This window comes from Lepus europaeus, chromosome 20 (genome assembly GCF_033115175.1).
Source record: "Lepus europaeus isolate LE1 chromosome 20, mLepTim1.pri, whole genome shotgun sequence".
Lineage (NCBI taxonomy): Eukaryota > Metazoa > Chordata > Mammalia > Lagomorpha > Leporidae > Lepus > Lepus europaeus.
This window is the reverse complement of record NC_084846.1, coordinates 32,018,294-32,046,241: the sequence shown is the minus strand read 5'-3', so window position 1 is coordinate 32,046,241 and position 27,948 is coordinate 32,018,294. Positions and strand designations below refer to the sequence as shown.

The following is a 27,948-nucleotide window of genomic DNA, read 5'->3' as shown; positions in this document are numbered from 1 at the left end:
AAGAGCTCATTTGTCGTCCCTGCAACTGTCCTTCCACACACACATGCACACACACACACAGCTCTCTGGCCTCACTCTGCACCCTCCTCCAGCCCAGCTGGCTTCTTTGCGATTCCTCCAACACACAGAGCATCGTCCACATATGGCCTAAGACCTTGGAAAACTTCTCCCGAGCATGCACCTGGCTCTGGCCTCCTACGCTCAACTCTGCTGGGAGCCCCGCTTACCACTGATGCTCCCTCCGACCACTGAGAACCCCGGCTGTTTCTGTGCTGCGTTATCCCCCATAGCACTTCGCACCATCTGACAGGTTCCACACCTTTCTCTCTGGCTTGCTGTTTGTCTTGCCCACTCGCAGCAAGCAGATGAAGGCAGGGGCTTTGGGTTGTGCCTTTGCCATCATTATGCAGCAGCGAATTCACCAATGCCTGGCATGGGCAGGCACTTGAAAATATTTCTTGAATAGAAACTGATACACCACGTGTCTTCCATGGTTCAGGATGCAGACTGACCCTGAGATCTAAGCCGTGGGTGAGCTGAGATTCACAATCCTTGCCTGTGAGTTACATGGTTTCCCAAGACATGGAAGAATCTCTTATTAAAACGTCGTGAGGCAGAGCTGGTGTTTGGCCTGGCAGTTAGAACGCCAGTTAAGATGCCCACATCCCCCACTGCAGTGCCTGGGTGGGAGTCTTGGCTCCACATGCCGATTCTAGCTTCCTGCCTAATACACGCCCAGAGAGAGAGAGAGAGCAGCAATGGCCCAAGTGGGTGGGTTCCTGCCGCTCTTGTGGGAGACCTGGCTTGAATCCCTAGTCCCTGGCTTAGGCCTGGCCCAGCCTCAGCATCTGAGGAGTAAACTAGAAGATAAGAGAGATTATATCTGTCTCCCTAGCCCCTTTTCTCAAGTAATTTTTTTTTTTTTTTTTTTTTTTTTTTAGTTAAGAGGCTACAAGCTTATATTAACATAGAAAATTGAGGCTGTTGTAGAATATTTTGCCTACTTCCTATGATGGAACACAGATGCTGGGGCCTTTTTGGGTGGCGAAGACCTGTGTCTCTTATTGTCTACGCGTTGGGAAGCTTCAGGAAAAAGTGTCAGGGTTCAAGATAAAGCCTGCAAAATAGAACTGTCCCCAATGAACAGTCACAAAGACCAAGCAAGGGTCAATTTTCTATTTGTTCTTTAACAGAATATTCTAGACCTAAATGAAGCTAGAAATTTAAAGACCAGCCCAGCCCAATCTTTTTAATATTTTTGTACAAAATATTCAGAAAGCAAGACTCTTTCTCAAAGTTTTGAGATGATCAAGTTTTATAAACTTGCCAATGAACGAATGTATCTCTTATTAAAAGACTCATGGGAAAAACAATCAGAAGAGTGTTCAGATGGTTCAGTGAGCATCTGAACATAAAGCAAAAGGAAATTTGGAGAAGGTAACACTCAAGAATCCTATTCATTGAATAAGGACCTTGTGTTTCTACTTTTAAGCAGGTAAAGAATAAACAAAGTAGGGGCTAGCTAGGTCAGAGAACACTGTCCTGCTGGAAGCATTACGTTCTTGCACCAGAGTGCAGATGCTCCTGCCCTCAGGCCTCAAGAGGATGCTCTGGACTACAGCCATGGTCACCCAAGGCTGGTTTGATCAGGCTAAGGAAGAGGAGTATTATCCAACTTCCAGTGCATGCAAGTGAGGCTGGCGCAACAGATGGGAGTTCCTGAGTGGTCAGCCCCAAACCACAGGGAGACGGGCTGCACAATCCCCTACCCACACCCCTAACAGGAAGTCATCCTATGGTGACGGCTACAAGCAACCCCGCAAAGAGAGAAATTGCGTAATTCCACTGCTACAATGTCATCCTCTTTCTCAATATCGCTTGCCTCATTATTTTACTTTTGTAAGTTTAATGACTTATATGCTTTCTTAGTCCACAAGAAATTTAAAGAAATTCACCAACCATGTGCAACACGGAAAGATTTTTTTTTTTTACATTAAAAATCAGGAGCAAAGAAAATACAACTAGAACTGAAGCCTCATCTAAGGAACAAGGACAACGTGTTCTGCACAGTATTTTTAAAAATTCTGAGTTAAGCGGTGAACTTGGCTCCGTGTTCACCTCGCAGTCAGAGCAAAGAGAGAAACAGACTGAGTTATACGATGCTGATGTCCACGAGGAGATGTGTTTCAGCCCCTCAGGAGGGGAAGCAAACCATTTCCTGGAATTCAGATCTACAAGGACGGCCTCACACAGGGCTTCGTGTAGGAAGTCATGCATACGGACTGCAACCGAGAACCCCCACAACCACACCCCTACCACTGCTGCAGGAAACCGTTCTTGATCAAATGCCTTGAGGGAAACCAAGGGCATGCACTCAATTTTTTTTTTTTTTTTGACAGGCAGAGTTAGACAGTGAGAGAGAGAGAGAGAGACAGAGAGAAAGGTCTTCCTTTTTTCGTTGGTTCACCCCCCCAAGTGGCTGCTATGGCCGGTGTGCTGCGCCGATCCAAAGCCAGAAGCCAGGTGCTTCCTCTTGGTCTCCCATGCAGGTGCAGGGCCCAAGCACTTGGGCCATCCTCCACTGCCTTCCCGGGCCACAGCAGAGAGCTGGACTGGAAGAGGAGCAACCGGGACAGAATCCGGCGCCCCAACCGGGACTAGAACCAGGGGTGCCGGCGCCACAGGTGGAGGATTAGCCTAGTGAGCCGCGGCGCCGACCAAGGGCATGCATTCAATTAAAAACCATTCCATCAAAAATGAAGACGATGTGAGCCGAGTCCACATCTTGCTGGTAGATCAGTTTACTCAAAGAAGCCACCACCAACCACGTTGGGGAATGGATGAAGCTAGGCTCACACGCACTCTGACATCCCACATCTACCAGAAGACCTTGTTATTACTCAACCAGAGGACACTGATCGCAAGAGGCTTTCCTTCTCACCCTCACTGTTTTCAGAGGTTTTGTTTAAAAAAAAAAAATCTACTTCTGTTGAATGAACTAGACAATGTAGGTCTTTTACTTTTGGTTAAAATGCTCAGAACTTTATTATCTGCCTGCCAAGTAATTGTTGCTATGCAAGTGTTTGTTTAAAAAAAAACAAAAAGGAAAAAGACACTTCACTTCATTTGGCAGGAGTCAGAGAGAGGGTCACACATAAATGACAAATTAGAAACACATGCACTGGGGCCAGCGCTGTAGCGCAGCAGGCCTGAAGCACCGGCATCCCATATGGGCACTGGTTCTAGTCCTGGCTACTCCTCTTCTGATCCAGCTCTCTACTATGGCCTGGGAAAGCACTAGAAGATGGCTCAAGTCCTTGGGCTCCTGCACCAGTGTGGGAGACCGGGAAGAATCTCCTGTCTCCTGGCTTTGGATTGGCGAAGCTCCAGCCATTGTGGCCAATTGGGGAGTGAACCAGCAGATGGAAGACCTCTCTCTCTCTCTGTAACTCTGTCTTTCAAACAAAATAAAATAAATCTTAAAAAAAAAAAAAGAAACACACGTACTGATTGAGGATTTCTTCTTTGTGAGCATCACCTGTTTACATGAATTTTCTAGAACAGTTCAGGCAGAATACCAGTCCCTGACTACTGTGATGTGAGAATGTTACATGAAAAATATGCTGCAGAGAGATTATTGTAACTGAACATAGAGGAGGATGCAAAGGCTCTGAAACACTCAGAGAAACACCAGAACCTTAAAAAACGGGGGCCACCAGAGTGCTGGCACAGTAGGGTAAGCCACTGCCTGCAGCACCAACATCCCATACTGAAGCAATGACTCAAGTCCGGGCTGCGCTCCTTCTGACCCAGCTCTCTGCTAACAGCCCAAGGAAGGCAGCAGCCGATGGCCCAAGTACCTGTGTGGGATACCAAGATGGAGTTCATTGCAAGCTCCTGACTTCAGCCTGGCCCAGCCCCAGCTGTTGCTGCCATTTTGGGAGTGAACCAGTGGATGGAAGATCTGTCTCCCCCTTACAAATAAAATAAAAGCAAATACTTTTACCAAATTTCTTCTCTGGGTAGAGCAGACGCAGCTTCAGAATTCCTTTCTAGCTCGCTGTTCCCTCCTGTCAGCCCTCATTCACATTTGAAGCAACTGTGAATTTTGTCTAATTTCTAGTTTAGTTCAGCATCCAATAATGCTCCGTTCCAGCAATGGAAAACGACACCAAAAAGCATCATCACATTTACTACCAACCTTGTCGCCTTTATCCCGAAAAGCCATTTTAAAATTCCAGCCCAACATTCAGATAAAACCTGAATGTATCCTGAAGTGAATTTCTTACATTTTTAAAGACAAATGATCCACTGTTATAGTTAACTTATTGCTTCAGCAACAACAGATGCCCAATAACCTGGCCAGGAAGCAATCCTGACTCTAGTGGAGAGTGACTGGGAAGATTCTGGAACACAGACAATTACAACCTTGGCCCAAGTCCGATGAAATCTCCTCTCTGTCTGCGGATTATTCATCTCCTTGCTAACTCCTTGGCTCTTGTTCTCTACACTCAGCAGTCATGTAAGTCTTGCTATTCCATACTCAGCAAAGTAAGGCAACTTGTTAAGAACAGAGAAAAGTCTGTGAGTTTATTGGACTAGGGTTCAAGTACCAGGCTGGGGTTGGGGCAGGCTTGCCTTTCATATTTCAGATTCTTGTTTCTCCCAGGATCCATCTAGCTTTGGACCCTATCCCAATTCATCAATGTTTTTAACATTAGACAAACACTCATAGATGTTTCCAGGCCACATCCACGTTATCTTCAGTACCAACTGCTTTCCGCATGGAAGTTTCTAGAAAGTGCTAGCAAGGCACCCGGCAAGGTGTCCACCCAAGCAGACCTACCCGCTTGCTGCTCTCCTCCTCCTGGGCCTTCCGGAACTCATGCTCCAGCGAGCAGTCCAGCTCGGTGAAGAGGCCCACCTCCTCGCAGTTCTTCAGGAATCTCGTGGGCGTCGGAGTCTGATCTGAAAGCAGAGAGTGAGTGGTCATAAGTGGCTCTTTCCCTGCAAAGCCATGGCAAGTATGAGCTAACCCGTGGATCTGCTCCCTTCACCTCAGTTAGGAGGCTTACTAGCCCTCTACAAACAACAACATTACAGCGCGCATTTCAAAGCGAGAACACAATGGGGGCTGGAGCTGGTGCAGCTGCGCAAGCCTGAGACACCAGCATCCCGTATCAGAGCACCAGCTCAAGTCCGGGCTGCTCTGCTTAGGATCCAGCTGATGCACCTTGGAAAACAGCAGAAGATGGCCCAAATGCTTGGACCTCTACTACTATCCACATGGGAGACCCAGATGGAGTTCCGGGCTCCTGGCTTCAGCCTGGCTCAGATCTGGCTGTTGTAGCCATTTGTAGCAGATAGAAAAATCTCTCCTTCTTGTTCTACCTTTCAAAGAAATCAATTTTAAGACCACAATAGGCAGAAGCTACAGCACGTAAGGGCTTTCAAACCTCCCCCTGAACACCTTTAGGTGTTCTTGCCCTTGACTATGTAGTCTATGTCATTTTAAGATTTATTTATTTGAAAGGCAGAGTTATAGAGAGACAGGGAGAGAGGTCTTCATCTGCTGGTTCACTCCCCAAATGGCCACAACAACCGGAGCTGGGCTGATCCAAAGCCAGAAGCCATGAGCTTCTTCCAGGTCTCCATGTGCAGGAGCCCAAGGATTTGGGCCATCTTCTAGTGCTTTCCCAGGCTGTAGCAGACAGCTGGATCAGAAGTGAAGCAGCTGGGACTCGAACTGATACCCATATGGGATGCTGACACCACAGATGGTGGCTTTACCGGCTACACCACAGCGCTGGCCCCCAAGTCCATATCATTTGAAAACACACTGCAGTAAATTGAGCGACCTTTGTCGTATTTTTCTTTTAGACTAGAAAAAAAACATAATTGAGCTAAAGTCAGGCCAAAACTCTTCTGAGCCAATATTAAGCCTGACTTCAGGGGGCTGGAAAGAAAAGACTTTGTAAATTTCTGTATCAAACCAAAAGAAACAAACAAGCCTGTTAATTCCTTTTTCTTAATGGAAAAAAGAAAACTTGACAATTCTGTTTCTCATTCTAGAATCACAGGGAGAGGCTAAAAGTCAGACATATTCAGCCACAGGAATGCTCACAGAATACTCTAAGAGGAGGGGAACAGCGTTCACCCGCCTGACTTTCTAGAGAGCTGAGCACACAGGAAATCGGGGGAGCTGCTGGTTTACTATCTAGGTGGCATTTGAGGTACATGAGAAATTTCACACAAACTCTAGAACCCAGATCTTATAAGTTCCTAGAGAGGTAGAATTACAAATCTAGTCAGTCAAGGATTTATCTTCCTCGATCAAGGTGCACCTCAACTTGACATAACACTGTGCAAACCACTTTTTCTCAGAAGCAGAAGGTAGGCACTGGCTTTGGAACTTAGTGGGCTAAGATACAGCCTGCAACACTGAAGTCCCATTATCAGGTTCAAGTTCCAGGTGCTCCACTTCCAATCCAGCTCCCTGCTAATGTGCCTGGGAAAACAGCAGAGGATTGTCCAAGTACTTGGGCCCCTGCACCCACATGGGAGACCTAGATGGAGTACCAGAGTTGCAGGCTTCTGGCTTCAACCTGGCTGTTGTGGACATTTGGGAAATGGACCAGCAGATGGAAGATCTCTTTCTACCTCTACCTCTATCCCGGTCTTTCAAATCAATTTTTTTTAAATGATTTGATATTCCCATTTACTCAGTACCTCTTGACTCCCTTAGATTGCAGGGCAGCACAATTCCATTTGCATTCTTCCCCCTTCTGAGCCAGGTCGCCAAGATCCCAAGCTCTCTTTGCAGCCCACAGAAAGCCCACCACTGGTGATCAGAAATGGAGCATTATGGGTAACGGGGACATGAAAGATTGTGCTGTTGAACACGGCTTTATTAGCATGTTAAGATGCACAAAAAGTGCATGTAACTGGTATGTGCTAATAGAAGAAAAAGGTAATGCTTACACAAGATTTTCCAATTTACCAATGTTTTCCCCTTCCTTGGCTATAATCTAGGTCTCAATAGGAAATAAGTAGATATTATTTTAGAAATGGAGAAATAAGCTTCTGTTCTCAAGGTTACACAGCCTACAGCCATCTCAGCCCCACCAAGTCTTCCTTTACCTGGAGTCAAGATAGCTTTTCAACCTGAATCCAGGGCTTTGCTGACCCAGGTCCAAAGGACTCCATTGTATGGGTGAAAGACAATTTTTACAACCAGAAATCCAGCTCTGAAAATAGTGTGATTTAGGGGGAATTTTCTACATTCTCATCTTTCAAATGATTCTCTAAAGTTTCAGGATTCTATAAATTCTAAAATCTCCACCATGGTGAGCTAGCTTCAGAAGTCACTGTTCATAGACAAGGAAATGCACGACTATTGAAGATTCAAATGGGAACACCAGGATCAATGGAAGCCAGACACTGCCTTAGGTAAGAGGTAAGGTCTAGGTCTACAGACAAAGGAGGTTTTCTGAACGGAAATGGTAAAGACAGGATCTGACAGTGGACATGAAAAGGTGCACAACTGTGTGTGCCTATTCTCCCCTTTGTTGGAAGTTTACTTCATGCTGGGCATCCTGCTAAGTGCTCTGGATACACTATTTCATTCATTTTCATGCCCACTAAATGGGGAAAAAATTAGTCTCCTTGGGGTAGGCATTTAGTTCTGCAGTTAAGATACAGCTTAGGACCCCTGAACCCTGTATCAGAAGGGCTGGGTCCGTGTTCTGGGCCCATTTCCAACTGTAGCTTCCTGCTAAAGCACATCCTGGAAGGGAGCAGATGATGACCAGTGGCTGGGTTCTTGCCACCCACGTGAGACCCCCAGGTTGAGTTCCTGGTTCTTGGCTTTGGCCTGGCCCTGCCCCAGCTATTGTATGCACCTGGGAAGTGAACCAGCATATAGGACATTCTTTATTTCAAGTAAGTAAAATAAAGTTATTCTCCTGTTTTACTCATGAGGATATGGAGATTTACCCCAGGCCTACTTTTAGAAACTGAATCACATAATTTTGCTGGTAATTGATAATCGTAGCAACCTATGATTCTCTCAAAAGGTCTCCGTATCATTTATAGCCTCCATGTGATAGAACCGCATAGCAATCCCAATGGCTTGCTATCAGCTCATAGAAACATTTTTCTGATTTATATCAAATACAGAACTATTAAAGTTATCAATAGGAATTTAGCTTGCTAGGTATTAACTTTTATTCCATGCTGCTCAGTTGGCAACAGAGAAGTTCGAGGGTCAGTGATTTGAGATGGAGAGAAGTCTTCCTAGCCATTCCCAGAAAACCCCTCAACTCTGAGATGAGGTCACGAGATGGCCCATGAAACAGAGTGCACGCTGGCATTGAGGGGCTAAGCCTCAACTGGCAGTGAGAGATGTTTCCCATCAGCTTGGAAGCAAAATGATCCCCAGACCCCTGCATGCATCTACCTCTGTAGAAATGGAGATTTAAGGAGGACGGCACAGGGATGCCATTAACACCGTCCACGGTCAAGGGGCTCTTCAGTGGGGAAGCCAAAACTAGAAGTGCCAGGAGCAGCCAAGGCTCCTGCTCCCCTCCCGTCCGTACAGTGGAAGGCCCAGAGACAGGCCCCAGGCACCAAACGTGCTCGTGTGCACTGCATGCCGTCGTTCGAGGCAAGCACAGCGGATATCTATGTCCACATTTGGAACAGATAAGACCCACCGCTCCTAACTTCTAATTCGTTTTCTTCTTGTGAATGAGCTATTCTTTCCAGTTACAACAGGAACCAGAAAACGGAGCTTAACTTTTGTTTTAACATTTACTAGAATCAATACAGGGTCTCCAGTCGTCTTTGATCTCACATGGTACCAGTTTTGAGTAAGCCAGGAAATGTGCGAGTGTTCCCGAAGGGGACAGCTCCATCTATCAGCTGCTTAAATAAAAGACACACATGTTTCAGAGCTGCACGGATACCCTGTCAGAGAGCTATTCCTTCCGCAACGAGGCTTGAGGTTAGCGAGGCAACATCCACGGCCATGAATGAAAATTCTCACAAACCACACCTTAGGTAGAGCCCAGAGCATATGTCAGTCAGTGGCTATACCAGCGATTTCTGTATCAGAGATAACCATGGCTGATGCTGTCCATGGGCAGTTTCTAAGGTCCACCTACCCTATGGTAACAGGCAGCACTTAGGGGCACACAGGAAGTGGTTTTGGAAAAAATGTGGAGCGGAGATGACGGTGTAAGGTCCTCTGCTCATCTTCCATGTGGTGGCTGTAGACAGCATCATCCACATGAGAGCAAGGGTTAACCTCAAGCTAAGCAAAAAGCTAACAACTTCAGAGTTTGGACAAGACCTGAGTTGAAGTTTTCTGAGGTTACTTGACTTCTGAGGTTATGTGACTTGACACTGCATGAACACCTGCATGCTACCGCCTTACAGAGCTTGCACATGACACACCGCATTCCCAAGGGACTCCAACACCTGGGGCAAACACAAGGAGGAAACCTCGCCCACTTCCACTTCCCCACATGTCTTCAAGGAGCGCTTTATTCATTGGACGAAAAGACTGGTGCCCGAGAAAGAAGAGCGCGATCTACTGTTTGCTGCAACACAGATGGACCTGGAGGACATTTTGCTACGTGAATTGAGTCAGGCACAGCAAGACAACCACCGCACGTTGTGACTCAGGTGTACAAGGTAAAAAAGTTGATCTCATAAAAGTACAAAGTAGAATGGTGATCCCTGGAGGCTAAGAAGGGTGAGGACATGATAGTGAGGATGGTTACCAGGTTAAAGGGGTGTAGTTAGGAGGGATAGTGTATTTTTGTAAAAATTATTTTTATTTTGCAAGGCAGAGACACAGAGGTAGATCTCCCACATACTGGGTCACCCCCCAACCAAACTCCTGAAGAGCTGGCTAGAGCTGGACCAGATGGAAGCCAAGAATTCAGTCTAAGTCTCCAACATGGGTGGCCGGGACCTGACTACTTGAACCCTCGCCTGCTGCCTTCCCAAGGTAGGAAGCTAGAGTTGAGAATGAAGCTAGGACTCAAACCCAGGCACTCTGATACACAAGTATAGTGTAGGGATAGGAACTTCTCAAGTTCTATAGCACAGCAGGATAACTGTGTTAAACAGCTAAATAGTTTTCAAAATAACTAGTAGAGGGGCTGGCGCTGCGGCGCAGCAGGTGAATGCCCTGGCCTGAAGTGCCAGCATCCCATGTGGGCATTAGTCCTAGTCCTGGCTGCTCCACTTTCAATCCAGCTCTCTGCTATGGCCTGGGAAAGCAGTAGAGGATGCCCCAAGTCCTTGGGTCCCTGCACCCATATGGGACACCTGGAAGAAGCTCCTGGCTCCTGACTTCAGATTGGCTCAGCTCCAGCTATTAGGGCCATCTGGGGAGTGAACCAGCCAATGGAAGACTTCTCTGTCTCTACCTCTCTCTCTGTAACTCTATCTTTCAAATAGATAAAAATAAATCTTGAAAAAAAAAAAAAAACTAGTGATGATTTTGAATGTTCTCAATGCAAAGAAATCACAAATATTTGAGTTGATCAATATACCAAGTACCCTGATCTGATCATCACATATTATGTACCTGTACTGAAATATCAACAGTATACCTCTAAATATATATATTACATCAATAAAAATTCAATAAAAATTGGCACCAAAGGGGATTAAAATATTCCTCTGCACACTTTGTCATATGTCACCATCAGCTTCCTTGCTGGCTCTGTTTGCTGAAAACAGGTGCTCTCCTTTGTGAACTTGCTGTCGCTGGAATAGCTAAGTAAGGAAAGCATGCTGGCCCTGCTGAGATCCTACTTGTGTGTCTACCTGGAAGAGAACCATACACTTGACCTTATGATTTAGGAACTCACCCATCAGTTTCAGGACAGGAAATTCTGCACCACATTATCCATCTAGTGGCTGTAACTTTTTTTTTTTTTTTTTAAACAACTCTCCAAGTTTCTCGTGAGTTTATGGTCTGCCTGCCATCAAGTGCTCCAGCCCTCACAGTGCGATTACTGCGAGATAAAACTAAGTGACAAACACACAGCTGAATTCTGAAACCTGATTCTTCTTTAGGAAGTGTTTAGTCTGCTCTCCATTTAATAACAAGTCACTCTCTTGTTCAGTTTCAGAGCTGTGTTTGAGTTACATGTTTGGCTTCATTTTCCTCAATGATAAAAAGTGGCACAGCAACAAGCCATCAATGAAAAACCAAGAAGGGTGGGGGAGAGGGAGCCCATCACATCCCAGAGACAGATGTTAACTCGCTAAGCAAACCGTGATTTGCTATTGGTCAGATACACTCAACTATGTTGTTACTGGCTGACTAGGTCAAGTAATTTCATGTCAATTCTACATCATGCTAACTGACAGTGGCTACTAATGTTAGGAAAATCTTACTGATTCTGACAAGTACCCATTCTAGTTACAGGTTTTGTTTTTTGTTTGTTTGTTTGTTTGTTTTTGACAGGCAGAGTGGACAGTGAGAGAGAGAGAGAGAGAGAGAGACAGAGAGAAAGGTCTTCCTTTGCCGTTGGTTCACCCTCCAATGGCTGCCACGGCTGCCGCACTGTGGCCGGCGCACTGCGCAGATCTGATGGCAGGAGCCAGGTGCTTCTCCTGGTCTCCCATGGGGTGCAGGGCCCAAGCACTTGGGCCATCCTCCACTGCACTCCCTGGCCACAGCAGAGAGCTGGCCTGGAAGAGGGGCAACCGGGACAGAATCCGGTGCCCCGACCGGGACTAGAACCCGGTGTGCCGGCGTCGCAAGGCGGAGGATTAGCCTAGTGAGCCGCGGCGCCGGCCACAGGTTAGTTTTTAAAAGATGTATTTTACTTATCTCAAAGGCAGAGTGACAGAAGGAGAGTGAGAGGGAGCGAGAGGAAGAGACAGACCTTCCATCCTCTGGTTCACTCCCCAAATGTCCTCAACAGCCAGGGCTGGGCCAGACTGAAGCCAGGAACCTGGACCTCCATTGGTATCTCCAACATAGGTTAACCCTTGGACCGTCTTCTGCTGCCGTCTCAGGAGCAGCAGAGGGAGCTGGATCAGAAGCAGAGCAGCTGGGACTCAAACCTGGCCTCTGTTATAGGATCCCAGCACTGCAGGTGGCAGCTTAACCCTCCACACCACAACCCCAGCCCCTACAGGCAATGCATTTTTCGGCCGGTGCCACAGCTCAATAGGTTAATCCTCCAACTGCGGCGCTGGCACACCGGGTTCTAGTCCCGGTCGGGGCACCGGATTCTGTGCCGGTTGCTCCTCATCCAGTCCACCTCTCTGCTGTGGCCCAGGAGTGCAGTGGAGGATGGCCCAGGTCCTTGGGCCCTACACCCACATGGGAGACCAGGAGAAGCACCTGGCTCCTGGCTTCGGATCAGCGCGGTGCGCTGGCCACAGCGGCCATTGGGGGATGAACCAACGGAAAAGGAAGACCTTTCTCTCTGTCTCTCTCTCTCACTGTCCACTCTGCCTGTCAAAATAAATAAATAAAAAAGGCAATGCATTTTTCACTATTTGTGCAACTCAAATTCAGCCAACAGAATGTGGTTTAATGGAATTCCTCAAGAGGGCTGCTGAAATCAATAGAGAAAAGGATCAGAATTAGCATATCTATTTTAGTGAGAGATAAGGTTCTCAGAAAAGGCATTTTTCTTAGGTACTTTTTAATCTCTTGAATCTTTCAGCAAATGCTTTCTTTAAATATTCTTGGTCCCTATCGGAATTTTAATGAAGTGCTAATTAAGAGAGTTTGGATTAAATGAATTTTATAATATATAATCCTCTATAAGAGCAGTCATCTACAACAATTCCCAGAATTCCATGACATTTCAGACAGGCTTCTTGGTGGCAGTAAATGCTCCATTTACTGAGTGTGAATACACAATAGGAGCAACAGAATTCTCCCAGTAACACTAACAGTTACTTTCCCTGCATCCATCCCAAGCCACAGTGCTATCATGGAAGAAACCAAGGCAGTGCCGTTTGCAAACAAGAGCTGTGGGCTGCCAGCAGGGCTGGTGCAGGTCAGTAGACAGGTGGGAAGTGTCCTCACACTCTGGAAGCCTGTGCTGGATCCCAGGGAACCAATGGGCAGGACACTCTTACCACTGCCTCGGAGTCCACTAGAAAATGCTCTGATGAGGGCCCCTCTAACAACATGGCCCCACAGCCGCTAGAAGACATGGATGTAGATTTAAATTAAACAAGTGCATATCCCACACCTACTCACATCCAGCCTGGGGCTAGCCGAGAGTAGCGATCAAACCATCCTTTTCATTTGCCTTAGAGGAACTGAGCTGGGGAGAGCTATCAGCACCATGAGGCCATGTCTCTGCTGGCCTGCTGAACCAAGGGTTCCAAGCTGATTTTATTATCAAAAGTTGCCCTCAGGAGTAGAGGCTAAAGCTTCACGTTTTCACTTAGTCACTAATTGCCCGAGTCCCCTGTTCTTTTTATCGAAAAGGATTGGTTTCTAGGTAAAATAGATTGTAAGCCAGCTTTCCATACATCGGAGAATACTGCAGAGCCAGTCTTCCAAGACCAGCTCATTATTCAAAACTGTTTTGCTAGACCAGCTGGAAACATGGATGAGAAACTGACAACTCCTAGAAACACCAATTGCCACTCACTTCCTGTGTCACAATGGACCACATGGTTCGACTTAAAAACACAACTTTTTATTCCTTACAATGATAATGTACTCAGACTCTTCTAAAAATTTTTGACAGCTTTTCCCCACTTGGTAACTATTGAAAAGCTAAGCCAATAATATTTTTAAAAATCAGTTCTAAGATTTATACCTGAACATAAATCTAAGACCAAAAAGTCTTAATATGTGAAAAAGCTCACCTACGTAATGCGTAATACATAAAAGCTCACCTAATCTGGGTGTACAGTGAGAAAATCAGATAGGGACTTAGGACAGACTACTTTTGATCTTGTTTCTGCATGTGAAAAAAAGTTGCAAGGCTTAAAAACATCATGTATGTAAATCATAGGGGACAATTACAGGTATAAAGTAAGGTAGCCAACAGCGGCTGTTATTACTAGCATGCTGCCCTCTGGTGCAAGCCACCTCCACTACTCTCTCTGTGCCATAAAGAGCCAACCAACAGACACAGCAGGAAGCTACTATATGCCTTCACTATCAGAGCTGTTACCATACAGATGAGGTAAGTATGGGCCGTGTGTGCTTTTGCTTACTTAATTGCTTAGTCAATTTAAAAAAAAACTATCCCAGCCCATTCTAAGAACAATTTGGGGGCAAGTGTGTGGCCCCGTGGTAAAGATGCCCACATTCTACACTGGAGTCCCGCCTCTCCTCTGGATTCCAGCTTCCTGCCAATGCACACCCTGGGAGGCAGAAGTGATGGCTCAAGTCGTTGGGTCCTCAAAACAGACCCAGGAGATCTGCATGGAGTTCTGGGCTCCTGGCTTCAGCCCTGACCTAGCCCTGGCTATTACAGGCATTTGGGGAGTAGACCAGAGGATGGAAGATCTCTGTCTTCTAAATAAAATGAAAATTTTAAAAATGTAAAACAGCATGACTGTTGCTTTCACTATGACATGTCACAGATCACTTGTCATTTTCTAGCAGTAAATTCTACCTGGCCAAATAAAACAGACCTGACAGCAAAGCTATGTAATTATCCACATCTTTCAACCTTTTAGAAAGTTATTCTTGAATATATCTGTGACATCTTAACAACTTCCCTAACTGCAGTATTTCCAATGAAAGATGAAATGATTTAAAAAAAAAAAAGTTCATTAGACACCCTAAGTTTAGTCATGTAAAAACCTACCTTGTTTTAGTCTTAATATAAATCAAGCCCCAATTCATCTGACATGAAATTTTGTAGAATTGAATATTGCTAATAAAAAACAAGTCCAAAAGGGAAATGAACATTTTGCCATAATTGTTTAGGAGTGACTTACACCATCTTTATTTTTATTGTTCCATATGAAACATGCATCTTCACGAGAAGCCACAAAATAACTCAAGATAAACAAACTTCTAATGGACATGTTTTAACAGAAGTAGATTCTGAAGTTTTTGGTAAATGTAAATTTAAGTCAAGATATAGAAAGTAAAACCTTTGGTCCTATTTGTAGCCACAACCCAAGTTCCTCAAACTATCATCATGAAAAATGAGCTTTGGGATAAATAAATACTGATGTGTTTCCTGGGGAAAAAGCAAAGAAAAAGATACCCAAGGGAGGACCTATTGTGATTCAGGATAGCCAGCACTGGTGTATTACAAAGAGAACTGCATTGCTCCCCCTTAGTGCAAAGAAGTAGAGCTGGGCCAAATAGCTCTGTATTCCCTCCTGGAAAGAAAACCCTACAGGATTACAAATGTGCAAAGTGGGTACCAAGTTTTACAATTTCGCTCTTAATTTCACTGGGAGTATTAAATGGCCTCAAGCCAACTCCAATACAAAACATGAGAAAGCAAAAGAGAATATGCCTATCTATTATTCATGCTATTTTCCCCTTGTGTTTATTTCTCTCTCTACTTTCTCTCTCCAAGGTTGACACAGTCAACATCAAAGTCACTTCTTTCCCCATCATTTTGCACCCAGCAATGGCCTCACACTGATAAGGCTCTGGTAAAATCAATGAAAAGGCCAGTGCAGCGGCTCACTAGGTTAATCCTCTGCCTGCGGTGCCGGTACCCCGGGTTCTAGTCCCAGTTGGGGCACTGGTTTTTTCCCAGTTGCTCTTCTTCCAGTCCAGCTCTCTGCTGTGGCCCAGGAGGGCAGTGGAGGATGGCGCAAGTGCTTGGGCCCTGCACCCACATGGGAGACCAGGAGGAAGTACCTGGCTCCTGGCTTCGGATCGGCCATTTGGGGGGTGAACCAATGGAAGGAAGACCTTTCTCTCTGTCTCTCACACTCTCTCTCTCTCTCTGTCTAACTCTGCCTGTCAAAAAAAAAAAAATCAATGAAAAGCTGCAAGAGATGAATCCAAAGCCTGTTCTGGCAATAGAGAGAGGAGGGCTTCAGCCCAGCGTTCAGTGCTCTGTTCACAGCTTCAGAGCAGGCTCCCTGCAGGGCTGGCCTAGCAGCCTGCTCGACTGGAACCTACCATGATGGCGGCAGACTCTCTACCTGATCACCGCTCCCGAATACTGCCCTCCTACTCCTTGAACCTCAGACAGCCTATTTTAAGGATCCAATTTGAGGAACATTTATGAATTGCAATTATTAGATATTGTCAAGTCTACAGCCTTGCTACTTGCATGTGTGTGTTCACACACATACACACATACTCCTAGAGTAATACAAAATGATAAAGACAAAACACGCCATCTTTAACCCTTTAGGCCCTCACAGACTTGAGTTGCTGACCTCCGACCGTATCCCTTGAAAGACCAAACAGCACCTGAAGGGCGGACCTCTTCAAAGCAAAACCAGCGGGGACCGGGAGTGAGCAGGCAGCTGGTGTGGTGAGCACAGGGCGAAGCACCTTGAAACACAAATACTCTTCCAACCCACACTGGCTCTGTCCTGACAGCGAGCCGCTGGCGAGTGTATGACGGTGGCTGGCTCTGACTGTGCGCACCCACTGGGGAGGCCTGAAGCCACTGCAGCCATGCGGGAGTCCCTGCGTAGCACTGCTCACACCTGCTGGGCACGTGCTGTACTGTCCAAGGGTTATCCGAATTATTCTCCCACTTCTGAGGCAGATACGTTTCTTTACAAAAGGTTCATGGACCATCTCCATCCAGAAAGAGAGCTCCTTCTATCACAGCGGCTTAGTATTTTCCCCTTACAATATTCATTTGACGTCTTTCATGAATGATTCTTTATTTCGGCCAAGTTTTCACACCCATGCAATATCGTGCTACGTTTAAAGACAAGAGGCCCATCCATTTGTGCATCTCCTCTGGGACTTGGAACAATGCAGTGTGCGTTATAGTTGCTCAATTAATATTTGTTGAGAATATACAAGTCTGTGATTAAAGCCAAGGTCACAGTATTAAATATTTCACATTCCAAAAAACGAGATGTCACAGCTCTTCAATTGTTTGGGCAAACACTATCTGGGCCGATTGTGTTTCTGCTCTATCTTAGAAATGCACACGCTCAAGGCACAGCATGTCCCAGGGCCATCAGCCTAGCAAAAGCAGAGTAACTGTCATGGAACTCATCTCTGCACCCAAAGCTGTTTTGCTTGGTGGCTCCTTACCTGATAACATATTGTCTGTTTTTATGGAGGGGAACTTCAAAGTCATTTCATGCTTGTGCCTATGAATCATCAGATGGTCCTCTGTAGGGAAGCGCTGTCAGAAAAATGGAGAGAAGGGGAGGGGAGAGAGGAGCCATTGAGTATTGTGATGCACATTTGCCACCATGGAGAAAAGATGTATTCAACACTGCAAACATGACAGGCAACAAAGCAAAGTGACAAGCTGGCTGATGCAAGCCAAGGTGCTGGGGTGTTCCTCTGGATGGGAGCGAAATGCATGCATTCGAAGCTTCCGTCAGAGATCACCAAAGGGGCTCCCCGAACTGCAGGAACAGTGGGCCGGGTACGAAGAGCGAGCAGGAGGGCTTCGTGTTCTATTGTTCTCCGACTCCCCACACCTCCCCTGGACCTCTGTCAAAGGCCCCTATCTCTTAGGTAGCCCCTGGAAACAACCAACTGTGCTGACTAGTCAGTAAGGTATATATTTCTTTTAGAAACAAGAGGTTTGCCTATGAGGGTAAACTCTCAACTCTGTTTAAAGGATAAGACGGGAAGAGGTAGGAGAACACTACTGATGGTATTAAAATAATGTACACACCAAAATAGGTTGTGCCTTAACACCTACCCAGTGTTAGGCAGCTTCTTAAAAAAAGAAGGAATGAAAGAAACAGTGTTGAAATGGCTGCTGACTTAGGATCACACAGTAAGCAATAATGGTAGCATGACAGAATTAAAAACTCTCCCATTTCTTCTTAGGCATTTCCGAAAACCACATCCAAAATACTCAAATGGATTTTAGATCCAAGTAGCACTGGCAATTTGCAAAAAAATAACTAGGAACGTTTCTCTAGTAGTTACTGTTGTATGTAATATTTTAAAATTAACTCTAGGGTATGATAAGTGTGCTAGACATTATCTATAGATTAGCCAAAGTTACCAGAAATGCATGATGTAAGCAAAGAATCCTGATTCAAGTCAGACTCTGGGAAGGAATGATACGCCATGCTTAATTATTTGACATGTATATCTCAAACGCACACCATGACATTCATACAGCATGTTTCCACTTACAGAGACATGGCCCAACCGTTCACTGATTTTTTTTATAATTATACAGGATTTTATACCAACATGACAAATTATTTTCAGTATCCTACTCTCTGTGCTGTGTGGCAAACCAACATTTTATATTTAATTTTGATGGAATTATACTGTGGTTTTTCAAAAGTGTTCCCAAATGTTTTGGGTGTCTGACTCCTGGTCATATGGTAGGCCTGAATTTTCCGGTGCTCTTGTGGTTGGAGGAGGTCCTGTGGCTCGTTCCACCCACTGAGTCACCAATGGCAGCAACAGTCACCCCAGGGCAAGCATCTCATTCCCGGACTAGGACCCTATAGCATCTACTCCCCTCTTCCCAGTAGTATGGCAACCTACAACCTGGGAAATGCCAGTCCCTACATCAACTCAACTCTGAAGATTTATGAAGAGCAGTTCTGAACTCTAAAGGATTTGAAGAGCTTCCTGCCAATGTACAATGGAGATGTATCTTTGAGTAACAGAAATAAGCCTTTGTTGGTTTAACCCATTCAAGTGTTGAGGTAATTTGTTATGGTAGCAGATGCTAGAATATCCTGACTCAGACTGGTGTGTTTGTGATAACTGAACCTAGCACGGGATCTGCTCTGGCAAGGTCAAGTGAAAATGCAGTAAGACAACACATTCCACTGGATATTTATCAAACTTGGACAACCTAGAACATTTCAGAGCTTCCTACTTCCTCAGGTTAGTCCATGCAAAACTCAGTTGCCTTTGGAAAGTATGGCAGGGGGCTGGTGGTGTGGCGTAGTGGGTAAAGCTGCCACTTGCAATGCCAGCATTCCATGTGGGCGCCAGTTCGAGGCCCGGCTGGTCCACTTCCCATCCAGCTCTCTGCTATGGCCTGGGAAAGCAGTAGAAGATAGCTCAAGTCCTTGGGCCCCTGCACCCATGTGGGAGAACCCAAAGAAAGCTCCTGGCTCCTGGCTTGGGATCGGCACAGCTCCGGCCATTGCGGCCAATTGGGGAGTGAACCAGCAGGTGGAAGACTTCTCCCTTTCTCTGCCTCTCTTCTCTCTGTGTAACTCTGACTTTCAAATAAATAAATAAATCTTTAAAAGAAAAAAAAGTATGGCAGAATTCTGCAAATAGTATGGTTTGTGTTCATGACAATGAGGGATTTCACGGGGCTGAATCCCATGGGATACTGTAAAAGTAGTTATTGGCAAATATGATGTATTTGTCATTCGCGTCACATGAATTGGACAGCATGGAATTTGCAAGCATATTAATTATGCCGTATTTGAATACCAGAACGTTCACTTTATACGAAACGCACTTTTGTTACTTCTGGTTCATTTATTCTCTTGATTTTCTAGAACACCATGAAGTAACTACACCAAATATAAGACACCACCAGGTGCGGCTTAGAGACTTTCCCAAGACTTCTCATCAAAAGCCCAATTATATTTTTTGTGATATTTACATATGTAACAATCAACAGGGAAAAACCCATCATGGCATGGTGATGAGCCATTTGACTCCATAAAAATAATAGCCTAAATTAGTAGGATATTAACCAGATTACTTATTAAATAATTTCTATAATGTGTTCTATTAAATATAATTACCTCACAAACAAGATGATACAGGGCATACCCTATGGTTTAGTTAGGTAGGAAAACAGCAGCAAAGTGTAAATAACCAGAATGCGCAGCCTACCAGAGATCCGGAGCCGAGAGAGGCCGGTGGAACTGAAAACAGGGTCAATGCACAGGGCAAAGGAAGAGCACCAGCAACCCTGGCATCTGTGAGAACACCAAGGTTAGGAAAGCTGGCTGCTCCTCCCTCCCAAAGAAGGGTGCTGCCTAAGGAGTGGGAAGCGGAGAGATCTCCCAGGTATTCCGGGCCCTTCCTAACAGAGCAGAAGTGTTTCCAACCAGAGGAAGACGGCAACCCACAACATTTGCCATCCCTAGCATCTCTCTCCTCCATGCAGATCCCTGGGCTGGCAGCCACCCCTGGAGTGAGTATCCTGCTCACCACCGCCAGCTGGGTGCGCCCGGGGCTGCCTGGGCGTCGGGCACATTTCCTCAAGCCTAACTTCCCTGCCGCTCCAAGATGCACCTATGTTTTAGCAGCTTCAAGAAGCCGGAGATAACTGCTCCAGGAAACCCAGCGTTGGACGCACTGTGACATTCACACGTCAGAGAGGCAGGCTTAGAGGTGTACTTTAAAATCTGCAACCGTTACAAGTCCTCAACTCCCCGAGCTTTTCCTCTACCCACTCATTCTGCTCCGGGAGACCACCTGTCCCCTCACTGCGCTGTTCAAGTCTTTCAATACAAACCTCTGAGGCCTTCTCGCCCTCGGAACCTGCACGTGACTTCAGGCAATCCCTTCCCATCCCCTCCTGCTCGGAGGCAGGACCCTCCACACCCCTTACCTCCTAAGATCTGTCCCCCAAGCCAGCAAGGTCACTGCCTCCCTCCCGCTGGTGTCCTGCCCTTGACCAAACCCTGCTTGGCTAGCCTTGCTTTTTAAAAAAGCTGCCTCCTCCTCGGGCTGCCATTATATCACCCTGCTTCCCGTCACTGCCCCGGGCTCTGAAAGGCTTCTCTGTGCTTGGGCGCCTCCGCTTCCTCACCGCCCACTCACACGTTAATCCCCGGCGATCTGGCCGCCGCCCCAGGCCGCCCTCCTCGGTCGCCACCGAGCACCCGGTGCCAAATCCAACAGCTCCTGCTCAGTCCTCCGCCTCTCCCAGCCCTCGCAGCCTGACACCGGTGACCGCACGTCTGCTCTGAACGGAAGAGAAGATGGCTTGGGGTAATGAGGTCTAAAATAGAGGCAAGTGTGTCGACTAGAAGGAAGTGGACCCCGGAGAGGGGGGCTCCGAAGAGAACTGAGGCTCGAGCTGAAATGCAGACCCCAAGGCAGTCGTTGTGCCGGGGGACACCTGGCAGACGCTGGATACTTCCGGTTATCACAACCGGACAGTGTTACCAGGGAGCTGGCGCGTGCAGGCCAGCAGTGCCCAGTGCGGCCCTGCCGAGAGAACCGTCCAATCCCTAGTCAGCGCCAGACCTGGGAAACTCGGCCACGTGGTCCCAGGACTCAACGCGCACCCGGCTTCCCTCTAACTTACCTAAATACTAGACGTGGCTGAAAGCTTCTAATGTCTTTTAAAAAGATGGGCTGCAATATAATAGTAGGTGGTGCTAATAGCCTTAGGTGCCAACTGAGCACCTGCTATGCACAGCCCCTGTACTAATCACTCTGCAGGTGGTAGTTTTACCCATCCTGATTCCACTTACAGAGGTTACGGGATTTAACCCAGCACAGGACAACTTCCTCTCCTGAGGTTCAGATACACGAGCAAAGAGTAGGTTCTGGAAGATTTATATGGAATATCTTTTACTCGTGAGAGAACAGGTTTACTCTAGCAGGTGAGACTTTGCTTATCATGCCAGCGAGTGCCTGCGTTGGACTGCTGGCTCTAATTTTGGACTCCAGCTCCCTGAGTATGCAGACCCACCCCAAGAGGCACCAGTGATGGCTTAAAACCTTAGGTTCCTGCCACGCACATTGGAGACCTGCGCACGGGACTCCTGGCTACAGCTTGGCCCAGCCTGGGCCATCACAGCCATTTCTGTAGCAAAACAGCGGATGGGAACTCTCAAATCAATAAATAGTTTTTAGGCAGAGGAAGAGAAGATAGAAGGGAGCTGCAGAAAGTTTGTAGAAAGTGGAATTCACAGATGTTGCAAGTTTCCTATGAAATCGCTGGGGACCCCTCCTAGAGCCCACCCTACGGTAGTGGTGAGCTACAGGGAGACGTTTTGGGTGGAAATGCTCACCCCTACAGTATTTCAGTGTGAAGGAAGTAATTCACACTATTCAAAGGAGAATATGATCTCAGTGATGGAAATGACAGTGATGGTGATGACAGCGTGGGGGACTTTAACCATATCTCAGGGAAGAGGGCCCCGGGGTGGACCTGATGGCCAGGTGAGGGCCACCTCCCTGTCGGAGGCAGGTGCGTCCGCTCATGCCAGAGCACAGCCTGTGTGCACGCCTCCCACTCACCTGGGAGCAGCCCGGGGCACTGCAGACAAATGGCCTCTCCTGCTCCAAATTCATCTTGGATTCCTCATAAATCTGTAGGGGCAGGGGAAGAGGGAGAGAGGAAAACAGAAATCCATGAATATCTCCTGCTTCTGGCTGAGAAACACGAGAAAGCAATCACCCAAGCTCTATGAGCAAAGCCTTGACAATGAAAGGACACAAGTCCTGCTTGGCTGAGGGTCCTTAGGCGCCCCCAGCTGGGGCCCCCATGGTGCTTTCCGGAGTACTTATTGACTGTACTTTAAAGAAGAATGCCATGGGGCCGCTACTGTGGCACAGCAGGTAAAGCCACCACCTGCATTGCCAGCATCTCATGTGGGCGCCGGTTCCAGATCTGGCTGCTCCATTTCTGATCCAGCTCTCTATGGCCTGGGAAAGCAGTAGAAGATGGTCTAAGTCCTTGGGAACTTGCACCCACGTGGGAGACCGAGAAGAAGCTCCTGGCTTCAGATCAGCACAGCTCCAGCTATTGTGGCCATTTGGGAAGTAAGCTATCGGATGGAAGACTTTCTCTTTCTGTCTGTAACTCTGACTTTCAATATGTAATGTCTTAAAAAAAAAAAAAAAGACAATGAATGCCATGGCATTGTCACAGCAGGAACCCTGCCTATGGAGAAATCACCTGCAGGAAGCTCTCAGGCCAAGTGCACACGCATCCTTTACACTCCCGCTCAGAGCTTCAGGGGTTGGCTACCTAGGAGAGGGGCAGTCCCTGCCTGGGCCCTCATCAGTGCATGGGCCAGCCTCCAGCAACACATCAAGTGACACCCCATAGTTACCCCAAAAAGCTCCAGCACCACCAAGGCATAGATTGGAAAGCAGCCCCGGAACCAGTTTAGCCAGTGATTCTGGCGGTCAGCCATGGTCTTCAGTTCCCTTCCACCCGACATTGGAGGATGCCTTGACAAAAATCATCCAGCTCACGTGATGGCAAATAAAAGAATTGGCAAATGCAAAAACATGACCTTGGATATTTTGGTAATTTAGTTTTATAAGCCAATTCGAAATTAATAGGAGGTGAAAGCTGCTGCCCTTCTAGAAAAAATTATCTGGGATAAAACAGCTGTAAAGAGAAATAAAACCTTGTAATCAGGCACACAGGGCTCTTCAAAAAGTTCATGGGAAATGCATATGATGAAAAACCCTTGCATGAATTTCAATTTTTTGTACCAAAATCAACTTTTAATGCCATTTGCCATGAACCTTTTACAGTATCCTCAAATGTTCAATAATATTGCAGCCTTTTCTTATGTAGAGGGTCTCTTTTAAGTTGCATTCATTAGGCGCCAGCATGGTGTCACAGCATTTGACACAGGCATCCCCTATGAGCATTGGTTCAAGTCCCAGTTTTTCCACTTCCAACCCAGCTTCCTGATAATACATCTGGGGAGGCAGTGGAAGATGACCCAAGTACTTAAGTCCCTGCCACCCATATGGGAGACCCAAATGGAGTTTCTGGTTCCTGGCTTTGGCCTGGTCTAGCCCTGGCTGTTGTGGCCATTTGGGGAGTGAAGCAGTGGACAGAGGATCTCCCTTCCTGTCACGCTGCCTTTCAAATAAATAAATCTTTAAAAGAAATATGTTCATTAGGCAGAAACTGAATATAGTCAAAATCACCTTTGCAGATCACCCCGAAACCACTGAAAGTATAGTGCACACCATTTTGTGGTTACCAATCCACACAGTAATATACATAATTTTCCAAACATCTTAAGAAGTACTATGCAAATGTGTTAGAAAATTCAAATCCTTTCAAAGTCATAATTTTGTGTAAATATTAGAGTTGAGTTTACATAAGCTAAATGCCCTAATGGCTCTCTCGGTGGAGTAGAACCTTCTGCTTTCACTCTGAGCACAGAAACAATCTGCTTTTTTAAAAAAGCTACTTCCAGGTGACTCCCCAAGGGCTTCCAAGGCATCTTTGTCCCCTCAAGAGGGAACTCTGCATAGCATCACACAAAGGGAGCTCTATGATCTCGCAGCCAAAGCCAAGGCTACCTTGCAGACCATCACACCTTTTTCCAAAACTCTAATATATCTGACATATGAGGGTGCTACAAAAAGTTCATGTAAAATTGGAATTGACAGGTAAGTTTATCTTGGCAACACAAAAAAAATCCCGCAAGTCATGGGTAGTTGTTTCATCACATGCGTTTTCCATGAACTGTTTATACATCCTTCACATGCATGAATTTCAAAGCTTTTGCACCAAAATAAACTTATAGTTCCATTTTCCATAAACTTTTTGAAGTGCCCTTGTGTATTCTATGGGAAAATACACGCGCACTGTCACCTTTCTGAAGCATGAAAATGACAAGAGTTGCCTTAAATAACACTGCCAGTTAGAGGAGATGTTTGTAATGAAAATTGTAGAGGAAGAACCTCTCGAAACCCCTCTGCCTCTTACACGTTTCACAGGGCCAAGACCTCTCTGCTGTCCACTGGGATGGCTTCCCCAGGACACCATCGTACGTGATGAGCATCACTGTACAGCTTTCTTTGTGTTAAGCATATCATGTAAACTCATTTACTGTATTATACTTACAAGATAAAAATCACAAATATCTGTGGGATCTTTCTCCCTGCCTTCCTCCATGCCGGTCATGAGCAATTCAAGTAGCTTCCCATGCCTCCTTGTTCATTTGATGTTGCCATTGTGGATCACAGAGCATGCCTCCCCCCTCTGTGAGTACCAGAAACTTACTTCTAAGTCTTAAAATGAACAGCGACTTCTGGGGCTGGCATTGTGGCACAGCAGGCAAAACCACCACCTGTGACACCAGCATCCCATATAGGCACCTGTTTGTGTTCTAGCTGTTCTACTTGCAATCAAGCTCCCTGCTAATGGCCTAGGGAAATCAGTGGGAGATAGGCCCCTGCCACGCATGTGGGAGACCTGGTAGAAGCTCCTGGCTCCTGGCTTCAGCCTGGCCTAGCCCTGGCCGTTGCAACCACTGGGGGAGTAAACCAGTAGATGGAAGATCTAACTATGACATTTAAGTAAATAAATAAATTTTAAAAATGAAAATTCAGGGTGACTTTAAAGCTAAGGAAATGACTTTGATCCAAGGTAGGATCAACAGAGTAACTGGGTGATCCTTAAGTTAAACCTGCCTGGTTTTTCCAGTATATTTCCAAAAATGCTTGCTTGCTCCACCTGCGCCAGCACGGCCTGGTCCGCTGAGCCTTGCTCTGCGCCTCAGTGTCCTCACCTTTCTTAGAGGGGCATGATTGCCCATCTTCAGCACCCGCATTCCCATGTCACACTGGTCATTCAGGAAGGTGGGAGGAGGGGGACTGCCAGCCATTTCTAAGTGTGGACAAAGGGCTGGGTATTGATGGGTAGAGTTTGGGGGTGGGGGAGGTCTGTGGCCAAGCATTATTGGGCCACCTAATATTTGCTCTAAAATCTAAATATAAAGTCTCAAGATTTGCTCTAGGTCAGCCTTTCTTGGATACCATTTACAAACTTCAGTTGCTAACGTAACCAATGAATGCCACCCTTACTAACCACCGAGAATGCACGTTAGTAAGATGAGAAAGCTTGGTGTGTACACACCTACATCTGAAAGTAATAACGAAGGGGAAACATTAAACTGATGCTCAAGCAACAGAAGCGGCCAAGACTGGCAGCGCTGTCATGGAAGGTCGAAAATGATTTGCTCGTAAGCCAATGGAAGGAAAGAAACCGACCAAGCTCAGGGCTAAGCGGAGAAAGTGTGTTCTCTGTTATAATCGCAAACGTACCCCAAGCCTCACTCGACCAAAATGATGACTTCCTCCATAAATTCAGAGCCATAATGCGAATACCTTGGCAATTCTGTGTGATATCAACTACTGCTACCTTAATTATTGGTTCTCATTTGCAAATGAGCTACAACATGCATCTTATTATTATGTATATTATTCTATGATGCTGGTGCTGGGCAACAGAGTAGGGTCTATAAATTTCCTGTCTTATTCAGCCCTCATGATACTAGATGTTCGGATGATTCAACACCCACACCAGTGAAGGAGATTGTTCCTCAGGAGATACAATGTGAGAAATGCAGAGTCTGTCCCCCAGGACTTTAGAATCTGGTCATGGAGAGCTTCCACTGAGTCACCGTTGTCATTTTATTATGTTACTTTCAAAATATAAATGACTATCAACATATTGCATGCTAAGAACCCCATGGATCAAATTTGCTCAGGCAGCGTCATACTGGAATACAAGCGTTCGGGGGACGTGGCAGTTGCTAACCTAAGTTTAAGTGATTAACAAGTCCCGGGGTGAGTGGGTGTGCAGCTCTAAGTGTACAAACCTCAACTGCTTTATTTTGATGTGCTGCAGTGCCCACATCGGGCTCGGCGCACAGCACACCCTTGCTAATTCCCTGCTGTGTAGGTGTTCGCCATGCCTTAAGTAAATGGTACCACTCAACCACACAGCCTTCATTACTTTTATCAACTAGTACAATCAGGTCTGATGTGTTAGTCAAGAGTCAGGATTTATTTTTATGGTCTATTATTAGGGTTCTTTTCTAGCACATATTGTAATAATTATTCTCTCAAGCAGATCCTACTACAGGCTCGCTTAGATTGTTCTATCATCCATCAAGTAGGGGCAAATGACTGAGACATGATTTTAGCCACGTTGCTCCACATTCAGGCTTCAGAAGTCAGGCCTCATCCTCTCTCCCATTTCTCTTTCAGCTGTTTTACTGGCTGGTATTTTTTTTTTTAATGACCCAAGTTTTGCTTGGCAATCTCCACATACCCCAGGTTCCACTGCCTAGCGCTTCCACAGTGGGCATTCAATAAATATTTGCGGAATGGATAATGAATCCTGAATCATCCCTGTAAATCCTTCCACATAGCTCGCCTGCGCTCTACTCCTCAGGCCATGGTTTGCAAGCTTTTCTGCCCGGAATTAAGTGTTCAGGGAGGCAAGGGTTTGGGTGAGCCACTCGCTCCACCTGTCCCAGTTACAGCCAGGGAAGAAAGCTCTCAGATTCAGTCAGAAGAAGTCAAAGCTGCTGGGGTGGAAACAGTGAAGTGAAGCTAGTTCTTAGCAATTTCCACAGGCAAATGCATTCGTTCATTGTTAATGCGGCCGTAGACACTGGAACTACTGATGCCCACATATAAGCCCCAGGGAGTGCCCTTTAGAAAAACCCTGACTGATCCCCTACCTTTGGTTTGATGCAACTGTAACCGAGGCCAGCGCGGTCTCATCACTGAACACTTTCTAAACAGCAGTAATTTTTCTTCTTTTTTCTGAATATTCAGATTCAACGCTCGATTAGAACAAATGCCTCCCAAGTTTAATGTCCCTTCAAACTTTTGGAAAACAACAAAAAACCTTCATCACAAACCCTAACCATGCAGAACAATTTTTCAGGGTCGACAAGGAGATGACAGGTTTGATTTACAATTCAGACCCCTAACTGCCACTGGATCCCTCCGGCCTCGAAATGAGCAAGAATCTCCTTCATTGTTCAGCATTTGACCCCACACATTCCTGGTCTAAAATGGGAAGTGGCCCACAATAGTTGATGCAATCCATTCAAGTGTTTGGCCAGTCATGGACG

General features: G+C 46.2%; 1 protein-coding gene across 6 annotated transcripts in view; it reads right to left on the bottom strand.

The window, feature by feature from the left end:
* The window catches only part of CREB5 (cAMP responsive element binding protein 5), a 433,104-nt gene that overhangs the window by 332,945 nt on the left and 72,211 nt on the right, over positions 1-27,948 (bottom strand). For 4 of the 6 annotated variants that reach the window (XM_062179484.1, XM_062179483.1, XM_062179486.1 and 1 more), the window contains exons 2-4: positions 22,337-22,408; positions 17,213-17,306; positions 4,847-4,968 (exon numbers count right to left, since the gene is read on the bottom strand). In XM_062179484.1, the coding sequence (XP_062035468.1) occupies positions 4,847-4,968; positions 17,213-17,306; positions 22,337-22,390 (270 nt within the window). In that variant the 5' untranslated portion in view covers positions 22,391-22,408. Of the gene's footprint in view, positions 1-4,846; positions 4,969-17,212; positions 17,307-22,336; positions 22,409-27,948 lie in introns of those variants that run through there. The other 2 variants (XM_062179485.1, XM_062179488.1) reach the window with 2 other exon arrangements.